Raw genomic sequence first — 17,537 nt, forward strand, 5'->3', positions numbered from 1 at the left:
ATGGAAAGGCGAGGCCTCTATCTGCTCAGTACTCATCTGCCCCCAATGCTATATTGTACTTTCTGGAAATCTGGTTGCCTCACCTCAATTAGACTTGTTTCATACACTGAATTATTCCACACTCAAGACCTTGCTGGGCTTCAAGAGGTGAGGATCTGGGGCTTGGAAATACAATGCCAGGCACATGTTTTCTGTGCTCAGCTTGAGACTCTGGATTTAAGAGAGGCTGAACCAGAAGGTGAGAAGAATTGGAGGATGTTGCCTATGAGGGTGAGCAGAGGACCTGGGGGGAGTACCAAGGCAAGAGTTTTCAAGGCTGCTGTGGAGCCAGGAGCTTGATAACTTCAGAAGAGTCATGTGATGGACATCTGTCTGAAAACGGTTCTTGATTTGGGACTGGTGATTTGGGGCCATTGCATATGATAGGCTTGGGAATAGTTCCTTTTATTAAAAAGACATCTACCAAGGCTGCCATGATGCTGAAGGCCATTCTTCTTCCAGCTCCAGTGTCACGTCTCGAGCCAGCTCCATTGGCACTATCTCCTACTCCTGTCCCAGCATGAGAGGAAGAGACACTAGTAGTGCTGGAGAACACTCCTCCCTCACCAAATGCTGGCTTTTGGACCAACTCAGGATGTTGGGCTGAAATCATGTCCACTTCTAGCACCAACCCTAGATGTGATGCCATGTGTAGCAGACCCTATGAATTTGGAGTCAGCCTCTGAGCTGGATGAAGCAAAAATGGCAAGTTCAGATAGGGAGCTGGGTGCAATGCAAGCCCTGGCTCCAACATCACCATCCCAAGTAGAGTCAGCAGCAGAGCTAGCACATGCCCAGGCACCACAGGAGACTGAAACACTTTTCTCCAGCCAGAGAAAGGAAAGGAGTTCTTACTTCCCCTCTCCTGAGAGTACCTCTCTGTCTTTTCCTAACACACACACACATGTTTCCTAACATATATATATACATGTGCATATATATATTTCCTAGTAAGAAGTACTGAAGAATAAGGTTAGAAAAGTGGAACAGAAACAATGAAACATGAAATAGAACAGAGAAAAATATAGAATGAATTAAAATCCACAATGACTAGAAGAGGGGAACAGAAAAGTAGAAGAGAGAAGTAAACAAAAAATTTTTTAAAAAGAGAGAAAATAAGGAGAAAGAGGAGAGAGAGAGAAATGAGTACAAACAAAATTAAAGACCAAGTCCAAAGAGGTGGTATGAAAGAACAACAGAAAACAGAAAATAAAAGGATGAAAGAGGGAAAAGATAGAGATTAGGTAGAGAAAACTGGGAAACAAAAGAAAGAGAAAAAATTAATGAACAGAAAAAGAAAGGAAGGGGAGACACAACAAGAAATCGAAACAGCAGCTACTCATTTTTCTCGTTTTAAAAAAGAGAAAGAAAACAGGAAGAAAGCAGGAAAAGAATTAAAAAAACAAGATAAACATGGAAAAACAGCCTTTTCTGTTGGACTCCTACTGATTTCTCACACTGTTGCTATTCAACAATCAATCACCCTGCAGCCTGTTCTTTGCAGGCTTTAAGCCAGGTTTTAGTGAGTAAAATAAGGAAAGTAAAAATGGAAACTCTTATTTTTTTCTATAAGAGATTCGATAAAGGATAATACAAAAAGGATGTCATTATGTTCCCTGTCATAAAGTTTCACTGGATGCTTGATAATCTTGTATCACTTCTCAGAGAGGAGCCAGGGATCAAACCAGGGACTTTGTCTATTCTAGGCAGGAGCTCTCCCACTGAACTACTGTGCCTTCCTAGGTGTGCAAGACTTTTTAGAAATCTATCAGCTACTCTTCCTTCCCTGTTACCTCTGCCTCTTTTCTGATGTAAATTCACTCTTTGTCTAGGCTGATGGTTAAAGAGTTCCCCTTCCCCTATCTCTGTAGCTTCAGGGCCCCTTCCAACAACCAAGAGGGGCTCAGCTGGCTAAAACAACCACAAAGGGACTGCTCTCCATCCTTTCTGACCTAAGACTTACTTATGGGGAGTCTCCTTGTTGCTCAAATGTGGCCTCTTTTTTGAGCAGAATACAGCATAGAAAAGCAATAACTTCCCCCAGCATGGGACATGACTCCTGGGGATGAGCTTCCCCAGCACTGAGGGATTGCTACCAAGTACCAACAAACAATGCATCTGGAAAATTAAAACACACACACACATAAACAAACAAAAACCTACTTTGACTAAAGATAAATGAGTGTGCATGGCTAAGAGACTTTAAAGTACATTGGGAGGCCATCCCAGAAGTAGTGCTTATGAGCATTTCGACAAGAACTCATAGGCAGCCAAAGTAGATACGACTGCAAATAGAGAGGCTGCTTAGGGATATCGAGACATGCAGACACTAGTCAAGGCAGACAACTCAAATTTAGCTCCTTACCAGGGCCCTAATCTGGTATTTGTGCTCCCCAGTGTGACTGAGTTAAACTCAGCAAAAGTTTCCCTATGAATGACTTTTCTGCCCTTCTATTTGAACCTGTAATTACGACTAGAGTTGGTAAGTGTACATCCAGGAGACTTACATCTTTGGGCTGTCCATGTGCCAGCTAAGACATGAGTCTAGGCGAAGTTGCAACACCTACTCTCCAGTTCAGTGAACTAACCCAGGAGAACTAATAGGGAGCAGGTGCTGGACAAACAACATACCAAAGAACCGAGAGTGCCCAGAACTGCAAGCAAGAGAGTCCCATCTATCGAATGTATGGGTTTGAAGACCTCTTAAATTAATGGTGGAGTGGACAACACCATCCCAGAGTCCTCAGAATTGGGAAATGAACTATGGACTAAAAGAAACTTACTAGCATTCTACTATAGACTTATTGTGTTTCTAGCAATAGAAGAAATACCATTGTTGCAGAGGCAGTGTCCCATGGAAGTTCTGGGATTAGGGAGAGGGAAAAACAGGTGCAATAAAGGGATATTTTTGGGACTTGGATATCATCTGAATGCAATTACAATGAGATACAGGCCATTATATAGCCAGCCATTATATACAGCTTCGAATGTGAGAGAGTGCCAACTACAATGTAAACTATAATCCACGCTTAGTGGCAATGCCCCAAAATGTGTTTATCAATCACAAAGAATGTACCACACTGATGAAAGATGTTGGTAATGTGGGAGAATGTGGGAGGTATGGGGAGCAGGGCATATGGGAATCCCCTATATATTCTCTGTAACATTTCTGTTATCAAAGTATCTTTTTAAAAATAACAAATTGGAAAGAAAATAGTAATTCTGAAAGATGGTCTTCCTCAAAAACTTCAAAGCAATATTTTAATGAATTGACTTGTTTACCTGTGTATGTAGCATTCAGCTGACTCTTCCTACTTCTCTATTATCCCTCACAGGTCTGTCAAGTTCTCAGAAATTTAATGGCCTTGAACTGCCATTTGACCACTGGACAACGTTATTTTGTGGCCAAGCATTTAGAACCTTCATTTGGGATAAGCTATGAGCATGAGTGTAGTATGTGACCACTGGGCCTAACTGCTGTTTCCACACTGTTGTCAAGACCAGTCCTCCCCAGGGCAGGCTAGGACAGTCTGGTGACCACCCCACAGGTGGGGGACCCCTGAATGAGCCTGGTAGTATCCTTGAGTTCAGGAGATGAAGTGGAGAGCCCACGGAGGCATTTTGACTAGAATTTATAGTTCAGAATGTGTGAGGAAGAGAGCTGCATGTAAAGGAGAGAGCTGTTCAGGGTAGAAAATGACATATATCATTATATATAGAGAGAACAAAAGGAAAAGAAAGAGTGATACAGAGCTGAACGCTGGTCTCCCCTCAGTCTTCAGCTGAGGACACTGCGTATACAAAGGCCTACTCAAGGCCTGGTTCAAAAAAAGAACATGTAGAAAAATAGTTGGAATTTATGACATATGGGATATACTTCATGTTCTCCCCAGTCAGCATGGGAAATCTCCTAACTGTGGTGCATCAGATAAAACACTTAAAGACTTTCCTGAGGTGAGGAATATTGAGTATGAAAGAAATATTGTAAAACCTATCTATTATTATTATATGAGTAAAAAACAAGTCAAACAATAAAAAAATAAAAAATAAAAAACTTGGCAAATGATAAAACTCACTTTTCTTTCTACATACGCCAAATTAAGTATCCAATATTGAAACAAAGAAAAATATTCTATTATATTAGCATCTAAAAGAAAAATTTTCTAGGAATAATTTTATACAAGAATGTGACAGACATGTACATTAAAAGCATACAAAACGCTGTTAAAAGAAATTTTTAAGAATCTCCAATAAATGGAATGAAATCCAGTGTTCATCAACAGGAAGACCTAATATTGTTACGATGACAGTACCACCCCAAAAGATGTACAGATTCAATGCAAAAGCTATCAAATTCAGCAAACTTTTCTTCCATAATTGGAGAACCTATTCTTAAGTTCATATGTAGAGGTAAACAACCCTGAAAATAACTGAAAAGAAAAACAAAATGGAGCTGCAACTTATCCTATTTTCAAAATTTACTGCAAATACAGTCATTAAAAGATTGTGGTGACAGAATAGAGATAGACATATAAACCAATGGGATACAACTGACTGTTCAGGAATTAATCCACAAACTCACACTTGGCTATTTGGATAAGAGATCTAAGTATATAAATGGGAAAGAATCAATCATTCAGGAAACGATGCAAGGAACACCAGAAGTCCACATGTAAAGGGATAAAGAAGTATATCTACTTATACCACTTTACCACACACACACACATAATGAACTCAAACTCTTCCAAAGACCTAAACTTTATACCTAAACCCTGAACACTATAAAAGGAAACATAGGTAAATTAATTAAAAAAAAAAAGATTTATTTTATTTATTTCTCTCCCCTTCCTCCCACCCCTGCCAGTTGTCTGCTCTCTGTGTCCATTTGCTGTGTGTTCTTCTCTGTCCACTTGTATTCTTGTCAGTGGCACTGGGAAACTGTGTCTCTTTTTTGTTGCATCATCTTGCTGCATCAGCTCTCCATGTGTGTGATGCCACTCCTGGGCAGGCTGCACTTTTTTTCATGCTTGGTGGCTCTCCTTATGGGGCACACTCCTAGCACATGGGGCTCCCCTATGTGGGGGACACCCCTGCATGACAGGGTACTCCATGTGAGCATCAGCATTGCAGAGGGGCCAGCTCCACATGGGTTGAGGAGGCCCGGGGTTTGAATCCTGGACGTCCCATATGGTAGCAGACACTCTATCAGGTGAGTCAAATCCACTTCCCGGTAAATTACTTCTTAGCCTTGGACTTGACAGTGATTTCCTAGAAATAACACCAAAGCATGAACACCAAAAAGAAATAATAGTTAAATGGACATAATCAGAATAAAAAAAAAAACTTTTTTGTATATCAAAGGACAAAATCAGGAAAGTGAAGATATGCTGTACAGAATGGGAGAAAATATATCTGATAATGGTATAATATCCATAATACCTAAAAAGCCCTTGCACATATGCTACAGAAATATGAGTAACCATTTAAAAAACGGATTGAGACTTGAATAGATATTTCTCTGATAAAGATTTTCCCAAAAAAGCACATAAGAAGATGCTCAACACATTAGGCATTAGGGGAATGCCCCTCAAAAACAAAGTGAGGCACCTATTCAATTAAATGACAATGACAGTTGTTATTTTAAAAATCGCAGAAAAAAAACAAATGTTGGAAGAGGTCGAGAAACTGGAACCACAACACTTTGCTGGTAGAGATGTTCAGTCGCCTGGAAAATAGTCTGGCTGTTCCCCATGGAGTCAAGTATTCAGCAAACATACAGAGACAAAAAATAGACCACAGGTTATCAGCATTGGGGTTGGGGTGGAATAGGGAGATAGTGCTTCATTGGTACAGAGTCTCATTTTTGGTATGCTGAAAGAAATTCAACATGGAGGTTAGGGATGGTAGGACTTCATTGTGAATTAAATTAATGCCACTGAATTATACACCTAAAAATTGTTAAAGCTGGATGTTTGAGTATACATCTATACTATATGTATATATATATATCAATTATACATATTTATATTAATCGATGTCCTTATTTCCTATCACAATTAGTGAGTAAATAAATTAAATAACACATTTGCAAAAAATACTTTTAGGATAAGACATTTAAAAATAAATGATAACTTTGGATGACTAAAAAGCTTTTGTTGATTAAATTTGTTGATTAAAAAAGTAAAAGTTATTATTAATTTCATCAATCCAAGAGTGGAAAAAATAGATAACAGAGAAGGATGAATGCATTGAAAATAATATTTTAAATAAAATGAAAAATGCATAATGTAACATAAGTCAAAGACAGCTGGTTTGGCTGTAAGCCTAAACTCTAGTGAAACATGTAGAGATGAGGCATGAAGTATGTTAATGTTAAGGATTTTGTCTCATGAAAAGAAAGTTAATCTATTAGGAGGTCATAGTAATTTCATATTTATAGCCACCTACTAATAAATATTCCAAACAGATACAGCATAAAACAGAGTAATACAAAGGAACATTTAAAAATTACAAAATCTTATTTGGAGATAAAAATACAATGTAATGAGACTCTAAATCATGGACAAATACCAGGAAAGGTATAAAGCACTTGAACAGCACAATTCAGAAACTTGTCATAATAAGCACATATAAAGAATATCACTCCAGTCAGTGATACAAGTAGACATTTCTGTGTGTATGTAATTTTTTGCTTCATTATTTATTAAAGAATAATTTGTGGAAACTTGTAAGGGTTTTTAATGCCATGAAACTATTATTATGAAGTTATAATTAACAATAGGAGTGACAGTTCATGGTAATTTTCATATGCATTATTATAGCTTGCAATCCAGTTATTTAAACTGAAATATTATTGGTCAGCTTTTTTCATTTTTTATTATACCTTTTTAAAGATACATAGATGACACAAAATATTACATTTAAAAATATGAGTTTACCATAAACTCTACTCCCCACAACCTCCAATCCTCCAAAATTGGCATTTCCTTTCTTCAGCATGGTACATTTGTTGTATTTGGTGAGTACATTTTGGAGCACTGCGGCACAGCATGGATTATAGTTTATGTTGTAGTTTACAATCTCTCCCAGTCCATTCAGTGGGTTATGGCAGGATATACAATATCCTGCATCTTTCCTTGCAATATCATTGAGGACAACTCCAAGTCCCGAAAATGGCCCAATATCACACCTCTTTTTCCCTATCCCTGTCTTCAACAAATTCTGTGGCCACTGTCTCCTTATCAATGAGATAATTTCTTCCATTGCTGGAATCACAGTAATTCTATAGTAGAGTCCACTCTAATCCATAATTTATTCTTTCATCCTGTGTACCCTGGGATGGCAATGCCAACTCCATGATAAATTGAGAGAGGACTTAGATCCCACATGGCTGATGGATGGGATTCTCCTGCTTGCAGTTGTAGACACTCTCAGTTCCTTGATGTGGTGATTGACCAGCTTCACTTCCTTATTGGTTAATCTGGGTGAGTCCAATGAACTGGAGAGTAGGTGTTGCAACACTTCTGAAGCTCAGGGCCCAACTGGCACATGGAGTGACCATAGATTCAAGTCTCCTGAGCTTATACAAACCCCAGCACCAATCACAGATTCAGTAAAATGACAGAAATGACATATGTAGAGAAGTCACATCTGAGTCCAAATCCATCACACTAAAAAAGCACAAATTCCAAAGCAGGGCTCACTGGCAAGATACTGAACTCCATAGCCATCTGTTATGACCACAGGACCTTGTTGTCTCCATAGCCCTCAGGAGCACCAGTATCTGGAATTGTATCTACTTTGGCTGTTTCAGAAATCCTGCTAAGAGGTGCATAAGTGCAATGCCACTGCTGAGCTTATAACTCATTTTAACATTTCTTAGCCATATAAACTCATTTATCTTTATGATTTTCCCCTTGTATTCAAGGTATTTTTCTAGTTGCATCACCAATTGGTCCTTGGTAATATTACCTTGGCACCAGGGAGTCAATGTCCCATGTTGAGTTTGGCTTAGAGTGTGGCCATATTTGAGTAACACAGAGGTTCTCAGGAGGTGCCTGTTAGGCACAGTGTAGCTCTAGGCCTAGTAGAAATTTCAAATACATAGTCATCAGTGTCAAAGGCCCATCATTGGACCATCTTTGTTCACTGGTATTTCCCCTTGCCCTTGGGGGATTGTTGCTGTTCCATTAGGGAATGTGACACAACTGCCCAGGATGGGAACTCAGCACTTCCTCAGTTGTTGTGAGAAACTCTGCCCTCTATGTCAATACTCAATGTCATCTAAACATCAATATACATTATATGCATGCCCAAGCAAATATCTTCCCATGCATCACCCATCCATGTCACCCCACACCAATACACCTCCCCTGCCATAATTGAACCCTCTGTGATCTAAAACTTCAAAAAAGAAGCATAATATATTTCCAAATTCAATTAATAGGAAAATGAAACAGTAATTATGCACCACAATGGTGTAAGAGGTTTTGGAGGTGGGAGGAGTGGGGGCGGGTGGGGTGTGGGTTATATGGGAACCTCTTATATTTTAATGTAATATTTTTGTGATCTATGTATGTTTTATAAAAAAAGACAATTTAAAAAAAATCTATATATAAAACCTAAAAAATTTTTTGAAATAAAATATATAATGATTTAGAAAAACTAAAATAAAGTAAATAATAAATTGGGATATTAAAAAAATGAAAAATATCATAATTTTTGATGTTTTGACTTTCATCACTATAATAGGTGTTGCCCTGTATTTACAATAGCAAAACAGTCTTTTCCATTTCTTCCTCAGTGTCTACATACTTCTTTTTTATTATGTGTTCAAAAAAGTTTTCAGTCACAGTAATGTCATGTATAGAATATTGGGGACTCACATATTACCAACATCAAATCCTTCCCCCGCTTCCACAACAATGATCTTTTGTACATATGGATTTTACATTTGATACAACTGATGTGCAGATATTGAAATATAGCTACTAACCATGGTTCCATTATGGTTTACATTATGGTCTACATTTTAAACTGTACACTTCTATAATTTTTAGTTACATTATGGTTTACATTATGTTCCACATTTTAGCCTATGCACTTTTATAAATTTTTGGTGAAATTTAATCTGGCCTATATCCATCATTGTACAATCATGCAGAATACTTCCATTGCCCCCAGTTACCTCTCTTCCATCTATTCTATTCCCCTCTCTCCCTTCTCTTGGGACCCACAGTGACAACAAAGCTTCACTGATTGAAGGATAAATTCATAGATACTTGAAATGATGGTGAGGGCTTGACACACTAGTCTGTCCTCCATTGGAAGCCACCATGCTCTTGAGGGACACCCTCTTCTCTTTTTGTGAACATCAGATCTCCCAGGTTGAGGATATAACACCTTCCCACTCATTGTATGGGTCTCCACCCAATGATATAAAATGCTATGACAAAATGAGCACTCACACACTCCCTAGAAGACTCCCCAGATTCACCCTGTGCCAGATGCCACCTGTCAAACACCTTAAATGAATAATCCTTCCTTATTATATTATCTAAAGAGTTCTCAACATTATAGTTTCAACTATGTACCTTGCAATCTTGCATGTTTATCTGCTCCCCAACCCTACCCCCAATTCCTTGGGCCATCTGACCCATTCTCCCCACCCTAGATGCCCTCAAGCTTACAAAGCCCATCCAAATTGTATCCCTGTATAGAAGATTTCTTTAAACAAGAAATAAGATTGATAAAGTCTGGAGAATAGCATCATTGATCTATTTAGTTAACGTATACTGGATTTGCTAACTACCCATTATTCACCAATTCAAGGGTATTTTGTGCATATTTCAAACTAGACTTTGCAGTGTTCCAAAAATAAATAAATAAATAAATATTTCAGTGCAAAATATTCATAAAGCTTGTGTAATGCAGTGAAGGAATATGACAGGGTGTAGACTCACCAAGGACAACTAACAAGGATGTGAGAATGGACAACCACCACATGAGGGAAATGAGATAGTCTACATCAGCAAGCAAGAGAGGCCCATACATCAGTCATATAGGTCTGAATCCCCCTCTCATTATAGAAGGAGCATCACAATCCCAGAATCCTTAGTACTGGGCTATAATATATGGACTAGAGTGGACTTATTGGTATTCTACTATAGATTTATTGTGATTCTTGGAATGGAGAAATTATCTTATGTATGTGGAGACAGTGGCCACTGGAGGTGCTAAAGTCTGAGAGAGGGACAAAGAGCTGTAATATGGAGGCAATTTCAAGCCTTGGAGTTGTCCTGTGTGACATTACAGTAAAAGATATGGGTCATAACCTACAGAATTAAATGGGAGAGATTGCAAACTACAATGTAAACTATAATCCATGATTAGTGGCAATGCTCAAAAATGTGTTCATCAATTGAAATGAGTGTACCATCCTTCTGAAAGAAGTTGTTAGTGTGGGGAAGGTTGGTAGGTGTCTGTAGAGAGACATATGTGATTCTCTTATATTTTTATATAATATTTTATATAATTTAAGTATCTATTAAAATGTATTAAAAACAACAAAAAAGAAAATACATAATATATTTGCATCAGTTTAGCTGTTGTATTCATCTTGCTGAAAAAGACACTGGTTCTATGGATGTTACTAAAGAACTTCTAAAACAATTTAAAATGTAGGACTCATTATCCTATGATTCATAAACCCTGTCTGAATGAATCTTTACATTAGTTGTAACTTCAAAAATGGACAACCATATCCCAGACTCACTGAACAGAAAGCATGCAGAAGTGAGATATTTCACCTTGTTTGACCAAAATCGTCTGGAATATTTTGCAGAAAAATAAACATTTTTCTTTGTGTACATTATCAATATACATCCATACTCAAATCTAATTTTAAAAATTTGCATGATTAAATGATGAATTCACATTCAAAAAATAGATTGTGCTTTTTGAACATAGTTAATATAACTGGATATCAATGATAGAAATATTAGTAATATTTCTAAGAACCAGGGAAAGTCTTCTGTTCTCCTGACAGGAACAGAATGTAAGTTGTACCATTATATTAATATTTCTAATAAGCAATAAGTGCCAGATACTATCCCAAATGTTTTTTGTAGGGTGCTGGGCTTTAGAACCAGTTTGATAAATAGCATTTAATCCCTTTATGTTGCCATAATAAACTATTTCATATGGGCTGTTTTTTCTATGAAACAAATTCTGTGACTTTGGTCTCACTAGTGAAAATTATTCCATTCCTCAAACACAGGCCTTGAGGATTAGTGGTACAACCTGGTTTCTAGGGATTTGGTATAGGCTGCCTGGGGGCCTCTTAACTTCTTGTTTTCAAGAACTCACAAAAAATACACACGTTCAAATACGTTAGTAATATTTAAAATGCAAAAGTGATGTTCATATATGGTTTTCATTTTCATCCTACTTTCTCAGCATCTAGACATTACCCTTGGGCACTGGCTATTATCTACAAGAAAGTCTGACCTCCCAGTGGTGTTCTATACTGCCATTTTGTCCCCACAATTTTAATTAAAACAGAACACAGAGAACTTGTAGTAAAACAAAATGTTTTCTTTCAAGGTCTCTGCCGTTACAACTAAATATGACCACTCATTCTTGCCTGTATCTGCAACAACTTTGTACCTCTACCAGAATTCCTGGCATGACTATCCAGCATAATTAATCAATATTATGAGTATTTGATGTTATTAATTTTGTCTTCTTTTCACCTTTCTTCAGGAATGATTCCCACTTTTCTCCTGCAATACTGCTGTTCATTTATTTATTTTTTTCCCTCTAAAGTCTGTGGGTTTTAATTTCTTCTCTAGCTCACAACATATCTTTTTAAAATATATTTTTATTACAGAAGTTATTACAAAACAAACATGCATATCTGTAGATTTCCCAAGCAACACCACTTCACCAACACACTACACCATTGTGGAATATTTGTTACAGGTTATAAAATAATATTCTCAGACTAGTACCATTTACCAGGGTATATAGCATACTTTTTTGTTTTTTTTTTTATACATCCCTATTATTAGTACAGCATTTCTTTGGCATTGATGCAAGATTACAATATTGTTAACTATAGTTTATATGTTACATTAATTGTATTTTTCCCATGCTTCCCACCACCCCACAATTTTGACATACATCCATTCTAGTTCACTGGATATTCTTGTATTTGTGCTATTAACCAAAATTGTCATCCATGGCACGATACCATGATCATGAAGGTGGTTTTCCCACAATGCAGCTTATATCTTGAGCTCTTGTTTGTTTTGCAAAACTCTGTTTGTATAATCCAGAATTGATAAAGTTTTCAAGTAAAAGTAGGGGAGATAAAACAAGGAAGCTATTTTGTTCCCTGTGTATTCCATGGGGGAAAGATGTGATTCAGCTCATCTGAATATACCAAATTGCTGAGATTCAAATTTAGTGGTTGCTGTTGTATTCACAGGAACTAGATGCAAAGGTAGATTCTTAATTATTAAGCATTTCTTGAAGTAGATAAAGGAAGTATCAATAATACACACATTCAATTCATTTATATTGAAGCTTTGAACATTTCACAAGGAAAGTATTGTTCAATGAACAATTCCTGACAGTTTCCCTTCAATATTGAGTCACTCCATTCACCAGAGGGAAACACTAAGAGTGTTTAAAGTGACCTAGCAAACTGGACCCAGAGGGGATCTCTTTTCATAAGACTATCATGCTACTTTACTGGAATTGTAGTTGGTATTGGGGTTTAAGATATATTTAGGGGATTGAATCTTTTTACTGACAATATGATAGCCAGGCCCTGAGCCTCAACAGACTCCAGCTCCTACAATCTAAATTATTGGACTCACCTCACTCAGCTAAGATGGAGTTGAAGAAGGACAACCACCACACCATGGAGCCTAGAGTGCCTACAACTGAAAGCAGGAGGATTGCATCCAGTAACCATGTGGAATCTGAGCCTTCTCTTGACATAGAGGTGCAACGGACACAACCAATCCAAGGACCTCAGAGAAAAGGTGGCAATGGAGTGGGAAAAGTGGACATGGTGACTGATGGGTATGGGGAATGGCAGGAAGAGATGAGATGTGGAGGCGCCTTTGGGACTTGGAGTTGCCCTGAATGGTGCTTCAGGGGCAATCACCGGGCATTGTAAATCCTCCCAGGGCTCACTGGATGGAATGGGGGAGAGTGTGAGCCATGATGTGGACCAATGACCATGAGGTGCAGAGATACCCAGAGATGTACTTACCAAATGCAATGGATGTGTCATGATGATGGGAGTGAGTGTTGCTGGGGGGGGGAGGGGTGCGGTGGGGGTGGTGGGGTCGAATGGGACCTCATATTTTTTTAATGTAATATTTTTACAAAATCAATTAAAAAAATAAATAAATAAAAATAAAGTGACCTAGCATCTTGATCATTTTCCCAACACTTTTTGGAGGAGTTTAAGACAGTTTTAAACCTTTACTGATAGAGAATGTAAATACACACATTACACTTTAATTTCAACTATAACATTTTAGATAGAAAATACAGAATCTTATCCTAATAACATAATCTTCCAATATAAACATTTCAAACTAGTAAAGTTTAACAACAAACATATTTGTGCCTGAAATAACCAGTACATTATCTGTACTAGCATTAAATAATTAAATAATATTCATTTTATTTTTTTAAGTGTTAACAAAAGGAATGGAATTTAGCTAACAGGACTTTTTAAAATTTAATTTATATATAAAGTTTATTTTACCAAAAAAAAATAGGTTCTTGTTGTGGGAGGAGTGGGGTAGAGGAGTGGTAGTATATGGGGACCTCATATTCTTTTTCATGTAACATTTAAAAGAATATAAAGAAAAAAAAAGAAAAAAAGAATAGGTCATATTCCCTCCATAAGATACCATATCTTAATATGGAAAGCGAAGTAATTCATATTATAATCATCACTTTAGGCTATAATCATTATCCCTGGAGATAAAGTGTCATGAAGCAGAAATATTTATTACTTTCTCAACATCAATCACTTGTAAGGCTAAACTATATTGCCCATGGTTTTCTAGTAACAGTTCATTTATTTTATTTACTAGCTTACCTACTGTTGCAATTGGGACTTCATTGTTTCAAAGAACTTGGGGTTCCATGGCATTCAGGAATGCACAGTATATGTCAAACAGCTCCATTTCTTCCTTTATGTGGATGTGAAGCACACAAGCCAAACTTTGCCCAGTCAACACAATCAGCTGAGAGACAATGACTTCTTAGTAATGAATTTTTGAAAAGCACTCTCTCCTAAGTGGTCAACTCCACAGTTGTTAGGTTGCCCCACATAATGCCTTTTAATAACATTTCCACTAAGTTAAAGAATAAGAGCTAAATCCATAACTGAAAGGAGTGTCTGATGCCAATTGAAAAGAAATAGTAAGCACCTCTTATGAGGGATTTTTGTTTTTTGCAACTGAATGTTAGAACTGGAAAACTGCACTAACAACTTGCAATAAAAAACCTGATGACTTACAGAAGAACAGTTGGCATTCATTTTACTGCTATATAATAACTGAATTGAAATTAGATCTTTGAAAAGAGAATTTTTACATTATAATCTAAAGCAGTGGTTTCACATTGTTTAGAGTGTATGACTGCATACACGGCAGATCACAGGACAAAATATTGTTGTATCACCAATTAGTGGATGTTTCTGTTTAAGCGACAATCCCACTATTAAGATGTGTACTTTGATATGAAGTCAGCACAATCTGTATCCAGGAGAGGCACTTGTGCAATGATTTTGTTGTTTGTTTTTGTAATATAATTTTATTATGATTTTTATTCCAAAATTGGAATTATTTATGCACATTTTTCCTATATAGTTCATAATTACAACAAAATTTATCTTTATATTTTCTTTGCCAAATTATTGGTTGTGCATTCATGTGGTATAATGTGAATAAGTGAATCACTGTCATAAAAATAAAATACATATTCAATCCTTCATACATCAAGGATAATTTTAGATATTTTTAATAGCACAGTATGAATGAGCATGAAGTAATTGTTCATGATTCATCCACACAACCTCCAAACCAGAATCTACTTATAATTCATACCAAGGTATTTTAAAACATTGCATTAATTATAAAAACTATTAAACATTATATGGCTCTGTAGATGAGTAAATAAATGAATAAATGTATTAATGAACAAAATATTTCTTCAATTTCTTCAGGTTGAAAAAACATTCTTCAAGTCTTTGCTGAAAGGACAAGGAACAATTTTCTGTTACACTATGAAGGGAGAGAACTCTTGTACAATATTCTAATTATCCCAGGAAAACCTTACTGGGCAGTATATTATCTGGCTTCTTGCTAGCCTGCAGGAAAAGAAAAGGTTTCAGTGTTACAATCTCGGTTCAAATCTATTCAAACATTTTATATTGCCATTTTTCTTTGAACAGAAAATTTCATTATCAAATACAGATTTTTAAAAATGAATTAATAACATCAAATTAATGTGGCAGGTATTATTGCAGATATTTCACAGAGACCTTATTGCTAAGGATAGAAATTATGCCACACCATCTATCTAAATGAGTTCAAGTTCAATATGAATTTGAAAAAAAATATTTTAATAAAATGATCATCTATGATTTAAACAAGTTCAATTAATATCAATTAGTATATGAATTTTAAAAAATATTGCTAATGATGTGTTACCAGAAGGAAGATGGTCATTAGAGCAAAGTGTTCTCAAATGAGAATTTCCAAATGAAGTCAGTATAAAAAGTCATAGTGTGGGATAAAGGATAAAAATCATTTTCCTTAGTCAGCAGATAAAGGATTACAACCACACATAAAATATTAGCTCTCTATATTTATTCAGATCCAATTTCCCATCAACTAAGGATGGTGTTAACATTTATAGAACACTGCTATTGAGGCTGTATGTATAAATTTGTCAGTATTAACTCAATTATTACTCCACACAAACTTTGACTTACATATATATACAATCCATACCTAGTTAGAAAAACCTAACCAAACTTAGGCACAAACACTAAAGAGTTATTTTTATTGCTACCCATGCACTGTAAATAATATATAAGAGAAGGAAAACTAAAGGAACTTAAGGCAATGCTATGCAATTGCCTAATAACTAATGGGACCTACAAACAGTAGAGATGGCTGAGTATGCACTGATAAATATCAATGGGCTAATTTATTTCTTCATGTTGATTCTCCATGTTTTTTAGTACTATCTGCTTCATTTATCCATGTCCAAAGCAAATTACCAAAAGATATCCAACTCTACTATGAACAATGAATTCGTGCTTACAAGATTTTCTGATGTGTGGGAGTATAGATTCCTGCATGCCATGCTATTCCTGCTGATGTATTTGGCAACACTGATGGGGAACTTTCTCATTGTCACAATAACCACCCTTGACATGAATCTTCATACCCCCATGTATTTCTTCCTCAGGAATCTGTCAGTCTTAGACATGTGTTACATTTCTGCTACTGTCCCCAAAGCCTGTGCCACCTTTCTCACTGACAACAGGACCATCTCAATGGCTGGCTGTGCATCTCAGGTCTTCACCGTCTTTTTCTGTGGATTTGTGGAAGTGATGTTCCTCACCTCCATGGCTCATGACCGCTATGTGGCCATCTGCCAGCCCCTCCACTACCCTATGATCATGACTCCTCGTATCTGTGTCTGGATGACTCTGGCCTCTGTACTCAGTTGTCTGGTCTTCTCTGGATTCCACACTGGTAACACTTTCCGGCTGCACTTCTGTCAGTCTAATGTGGTCAATCAGTTCTTCTGTGACATCCCCTCTCTGCTGAAGCTCTCCTGCTCTAACACCTTGACCAATGAAATTTCAATATTTATCTACACATTCTTGATTGTTGATGGCTGCTTTGCCTTTATTATCAGGTCTTATGCTTACATATTTTCTACTGTGCTCAACTTTCCAATGAGGACAGAGAGGAGAAAAGCCTTTTCTACCTGTGTCCCTCATATTCTTGTAGTGTCTGTCTTTCTCCTCTCTTGTGCTGCTGTGTATATGAAGCCAACCTCGAACTCACGCACAATTCAGGACATGATCACCTCCGTGTTCTATTCTATAGTCCCTCCTTTATTGAATCCTATTATATATAGTCTGAGAAACAAGCACATAACAGAGGCTGTGAAGAAATTTATGCACAGAATGCTTTATTCAGGAAAGTGATAGGATAATTCTTTCAAGACAATCTTATATAGATGACATGAGTTGAAAATGTTTTAATACTAACTTTCTTGCCTAGTTCCAAATTTTGAGCTCTGACTTGATTTTGAACCCTGTCATGATTTCTAAGGCACAGACTTTGTGGAATGTGTCAGCATAGGAAGAGTAAAAATATTTTGTTTTTGGATTTCTTTCCAAAATTTCACATACCCTAATTATTGAAGCAAAACTGCTAAAG

General features: G+C 36.7%; 1 protein-coding gene across 1 annotated transcript; it reads left to right on the forward strand.

The window, feature by feature from the left end:
* The first annotated feature begins 16,381 nt into the window (after positions 1-16,381).
* Positions 16,382-17,302, forward strand: LOC101446527 (olfactory receptor 14C36-like). The gene has a single exon (XM_004460180.3). The coding sequence runs from the start codon at positions 16,382-16,384 to the stop codon at positions 17,300-17,302; it is 921 nt and encodes a 306-aa protein (XP_004460237.3).
* The last annotated feature ends 235 nt before the right edge of the window (positions 17,303-17,537 follow it).

The sequence above is a fragment of the Dasypus novemcinctus genome, chromosome 16 (assembly GCF_030445035.2).
Source record: "Dasypus novemcinctus isolate mDasNov1 chromosome 16, mDasNov1.1.hap2, whole genome shotgun sequence".
Taxonomy (NCBI): domain Eukaryota; kingdom Metazoa; phylum Chordata; class Mammalia; order Cingulata; family Dasypodidae; genus Dasypus; species Dasypus novemcinctus.

What these genes read in the sequence shown, in the direction of transcription:
- LOC101446527 (XM_004460180.3), top strand. Translation starts at nt 16,382, where the DNA reads ATGAACAATGAATTCGTGCTTACAAGATTTTCTGATGTGTGGGAGTAT.